A 5,182-nucleotide genomic window follows, 5' to 3' on the forward strand; every position below is an offset into this window, starting at 1 on the left:
ACTTCCCTGAGGAAGATGTCAGGGTCCAGCTACATCTGCCTCCCGGAACAGGGTGGCAGGGTCCAGCTACATCTGCCTCCCGGAACAGGGACTTCAAGCATAGGTTTTGAGCTCACCTGGTCACAGTTGCTTTTTCAATGTGGCTGTAATTTTTGGGTTTTGCCTGGAATAGGCTCTAGTCATTTCTCTCTTCTCACTTGTAGTGTTGGACTGGACCCCAGTACAGTTTATTTTTGGTGAGAAGGCCTCTCGATGTGTGTTCTCGGTCCTCATCCTCCCCTTCTTTTGTGTTGTCTGTCACACTTGTCTGCCCGTTCAGGTAAGGAAGACACATTTTTCCTTCTCTTTTGGTTTGCCCGAAGTCTCCACATAAGGGCTGTTCCATTAGGATGTGGAACCAAGGCTTGGCTCCTGAACTGCCCTGGAAAATGTATGAGCATACAGTCGTTCTCTAAAACACAGGGAAATACCCCACTAAGCATAAATCATGAAGGTCCAACAAAATTTTCCGCCCCTGTGGACTACCGTCGTCTGACTGTTGGTGGTCTGCTATTTCCCTCTACAAAATGGGTAATCTCTCCTGCATGATTCCTCCACCCCTTCCATGTCTGATCTCTCTCCATCCCCCGATGGTGAGGAGACAGACACTTCAAGCCCTGTGAGACTAACTGAGCAGAGCACAGTCACAGTTAAGATCACACGAGCCACTTTTCTGTCAGCTCCACTCCCACTGTGGGAAGCTCCATCTCTGGTGCTGTCCTCTTGGAGTAAAGTGCTGCAAGATCTGCCTGCCCCCAAAAACAGAAATTCCTTTGCACTGTGATACAGCCCCAAGTCACTGCAGCCCCTGACACTCCCATCTCAGACCCCAAAGACCAGCAGAAGCCTTTCTGGTCAACCTGGGACGAAATGCCATTAATCATCCCTGGATTCCCACCCCACAGCTGAACTCTTTTGTCTGAAAGGTGGCTAATGAGTTGGGCTCTTAGTCACCTTACTTTGAACAGGTACTCACTCAATGGACAATGGAAACACAGATGTGTTTTGATTGGTACAGACTGCTCAAAGCTATGCTGAAGCCAGCTGCCTTTCTTAGCTGGAAACCAGTTTATGAGGATCAAACAGAAGATCAATCATGGAGGAACCTCTTCATTAATGTTCCAGTGATTCTTGGCATGCTCACTGGATGAGATAATTTTGTTCATCCAATCCATTAGGCACAGATTGGCCATCAAGCCTATTACCAACAGGTTTCTTACCTGGCCTTCAACGATCTTAAGGTATGCACCGCGTGGGACCCTTCAGCTTACTTTCACAATCTTATTCAACAGCCAGGGCAACGTTTTACTAATTTTTTTGTGCATCTCAATAAGGCAGGAGAGTGGAGAGTAGGCCCAGGCCCAACTAGGGAAATGTTAATCAAACAATTGGTTTGGGAAGTGCTTAATACCCCCACCTGCAGTGTGGTTATAACGGTCTGCAATGAGGACATTCACAAGTGGGAATTAGTCATAAGAGATCTTGACCCCAGTAATGGTCCCGTTAATGCCCTCACTTCTCCCTGGATGTCCTCCTGGCAGATGTGCAGTATGCTGACAATATACACAGGGGCCCCCAAGTAGATATTTCTTGCTGGGGATGCAGCAAACCAGACCATCTGTGGCATGACTGCCACCAGGTAGCACCAAAAGTAGCCTTTAATTGTATCATTGTACCAACACTGTGAATCTTAAAGGAATTAGTTACAGAACAGATAAAGACAAAGCACATATAATTGACCACAAGTAAAACTAGTGTCCCTATATTTGTTATTCCCAAGAGATCAGGATGCTACTACCTCCCACAGTATCTCCATGCAGTTCATGATCAAATGGGAAAAAAAATGAGATTCAAGCACCCAGGCTTACCCTACCCTAGTGCTATTCCTCCACTTTATTATATTTTAGCTTTAAATATGAAGGATTTTTTTTTACAAATTTCCTTAGTACCACAGGATGGAGACCAGTTTGCTTTTACATTATGAAAGCCTAAAATGCGTAAGCCAGCCCAGAAAAATCAATGGACTGTATATCCTCAGGGAATGAAAAATAGCATCCGCAATCAGTTAATTACATGTTTCTCAGGTCCTGGAAAATATTCCAAAGGACATCCTTTTAATCCATTACATGGATGATCTCCTTCTGGCATATCTAGAAGCAGACTAACTGCAAAGGACTGCCAAAAAGGTGTTAAGAGATCTCGCATCATTATATCTGGTAGTGGTGCCAGATAAGATTTAAATTGTACCCCTTTTTGCCTTTTAGGCTTTTTTTTTGTTTTTGCTAAGCAGGTTCACTTATTTTCCTTTAAATGAAGGAATTCTACTCATTCTCATAATTAAAACAATTATGTGGCAGAATTAATTGGCTTAAACTCTTTCTACCCCATTCCCAATCAAGAGATGAGACACCTTTTTTCATTGTTGTAGGGACTCATCTACCAGGCTTACTTATGAGGCTGGAGATCTACTACAAAAGATTATGGCCATTTTAGCTATCTTCAGCCTGCAAAATCATGACCCTCAGAAGCCCCCATAGGCAATGATCCCTTGGTCACTCAGGAGGGTTTGGGAGCATTATATCAATTTGGACCCCTATTATGGATATATCAAGCACAATCTGGTCTGTTAAAAGTCACCTACAAGTTTGATCAGTCCTTCCAACTTGGACTTAAGGACAAAGGCTGGCACAGAGACCATGTGGACAAGAGCCAGATAAACTTGTCTTTCACTTTTTCTTTAAAGAATACCCAGTACCTCTGCGTGGGCTTGATGAGGGAGGCTACTTTTTTGTTCCTCAGCTACATAGACTCCCAAAGTAATCACACAGAAATCTGTATCAATTGCAATACTGTTTGGCCAAAAGCTTAAGCACATTTCTGGCTAACTCTTATATCTAAAACTAACCAATCTCCATTAATCTGTGTATTACCATGTGGCAGTGGCTTACAAGGGAAAGTTCTGTCCCTGGCACCTGTCTCTTGCAGGGCTACATAGCATCTCTCTGAATCTGCCTACTCTCTCTCTACATCTCTTTCAGGTTAATTTTACCCTGTTAAGCCACTGACCAAAAGCAGCTTCTTTATTAACCAATAACAATAAAATATATTCACAGCATATATCACCCCCATTTCTGTCCAAATATAATGAAAGGTTTTAACCATAACATATCAAGATTTCATATAACAAAACAGGTATCAAGTAAGAATTAGAGTTACAACATTTATATCTACTTTATCTTTTATTGTAACTAAGGAAAATTATGACTATCTATTCTTCAAATCTATCAAAGACTCCAGAAGGATATAACATTACCTAAATAAACAGGAAGTGCATTGTAAGCAACTTCCAAAACTCTAGAATTGACAGAGACATCTCACTGCCTGGACAGTCACCTAAAGTTCTTCTGTAATGTTGGGGCATCCAGTCTTTATCCTATAGCTCTGTAGTATCCCTCAGACTTTTCCATAAAGCAGGAAATTTGAAGTCCATCAGTTGTTTCATTCTGTGTCCTGAAGAATATCTAGAAGATTCTCCATGAAGCATCAACCTGAAGGACTATCTTACCTTTAGGCCAGTTCAGCAGTCATTTTTCTATGGGTTCTGCATGCCCAATTCATTCAACATAGCATCAAGTAGTCCAGGCAAGAGCAGTTTCTTGCCTAAATGGCTAGCAAACTCCATAAGGAGTCACTTTGATGACCATCATCCTCTTGAAGTAGATTGGTATTGCCAGGAGCAGATGTGTCTCATTGTCATGGAAAGTTTTAAGTTCTAAACATACTTTAAGTGCCATATTCCATAGGTCTTTGAAATTATATATATATATATATATATATATCTTGAAAACCTAAATACTATGTCTACAGACTACATTATTACAGATGACTATCTATTAACCTGTATTTTAAAATGATATTCACAAGCACTGGGTGTCTCTCCCAAAGAACACACCCCTCCCCTGGTGAAATGGAGAGTTCATATCTCCTCCAGTGGCATCCCCAGCTACCCTGATAACCAATGGAAGAGGATATTCTTGTGTTTTTCCTCAGACTGCCACAAAACCTATATTGGTGCTTGTAAGAGATGTGTAACTCGTCATGGATCAGCCTACTTCCACCAAGGAGGGAATAACCCACAATGGATATATATCACTTTTCTTGCTCTTATTGCTCCTGCCCCTTCCAAAAAAACAAAATAAAAAACAAAATAAATAGTAGGGACAGAAGTTATAGCTTTGACAGTCCATTTTTTAAAATGCATAATATAAAAAGGCTATTTTATCCCTGCTGGATGCTCATCTATGCATTAATTGTGAGGGTTGTATTCTTAATTATTATTATTCTCTTTAAATGTCTTCTACAGCAGATCTGACAACAGCAGACAATAACTAAGGTGACTCATTAGGTGTTAACGCTTCTTAGGCATCCTTCCTGCAGTCCTCTCCAGGAAGTTATACATGCGTGATTATCTGTATTTCGAACAGGCTACTACCTAGTTCCTCCCACCCCCTAGCATGAGTATTCTTTGGGGTCTATATGAATAAGAGCTTGCTCGGCAGGCCAACCTAAGACAAACAGAATTTAGTTTCTGAGCCCTCATGAAGCAGGGCAAGAAGGCCAGAGAAAAGGACTCTGGTTCCTGATGAGGGCCCATGTAAATAAAAGTGTGGATATGTAGGAAATCAAGGCCTACCAGAACAAGAGGAGCCAACCAGGAGTCTGCCTGGCACTGTCAGAGGTCCTGATCTTGGCTACCCAATCAGGGGTTACCATGTAATGCTGCCTAAAGGCCTAGCAACAGGTGATGTCAGAGGTCCTGATCATGCCTAGCCAATGAGGGGCAACCACTAGATGTCAACAGATTGGAAAGCCTAGGTGCTAGAAAGGTATGTAAGTTTTTCTCTGTTGTTAAATAAATAAATGAATCTACTTCATCCCTCTCCCTGGATTTATGGAGTCTGTGTCCATTGATGCCATGCCTTCCCTTCTCACCCTACTCCCCAAGGAGGATGTTAGGGCCCAGCTACATGTGTATATGCATTTCTCTTTAATGCATTAACCAAATTCCTGAAAGTTGCCATTTAAATATGCTGAACCTTTACAAACACTATACAGAGAACCACACAGAATCTTTAAGAAAAGC

General features: G+C 41.9%; 1 protein-coding gene across 1 annotated transcript in view; it reads left to right on the forward strand.

Moving 5' to 3' along the window:
* Phc1 (polyhomeotic homolog 1) overlaps window positions 1-1,622 on the forward strand; it is a 23,932-nt gene extending 22,310 nt beyond the window's left edge. The window contains exons 10-11 of the mRNA XM_026789075.1: window positions 204-319; window positions 1,218-1,622. Coding sequence (XP_026644876.1) covers window positions 204-319; window positions 1,218-1,622 — 521 coding nt within the window. The remainder of the gene's footprint in view (window positions 1-203; window positions 320-1,217) is intronic.
* The last annotated feature ends 3,560 nt before the right edge of the window (window positions 1,623-5,182 follow it).

Source organism: Microtus ochrogaster, unplaced genomic scaffold (genome assembly GCF_000317375.1).
Source record: "Microtus ochrogaster isolate Prairie Vole_2 unplaced genomic scaffold, MicOch1.0 UNK14, whole genome shotgun sequence".
In the NCBI taxonomy this organism is placed as follows: Eukaryota; Metazoa; Chordata; class Mammalia; order Rodentia; family Cricetidae; genus Microtus; species Microtus ochrogaster.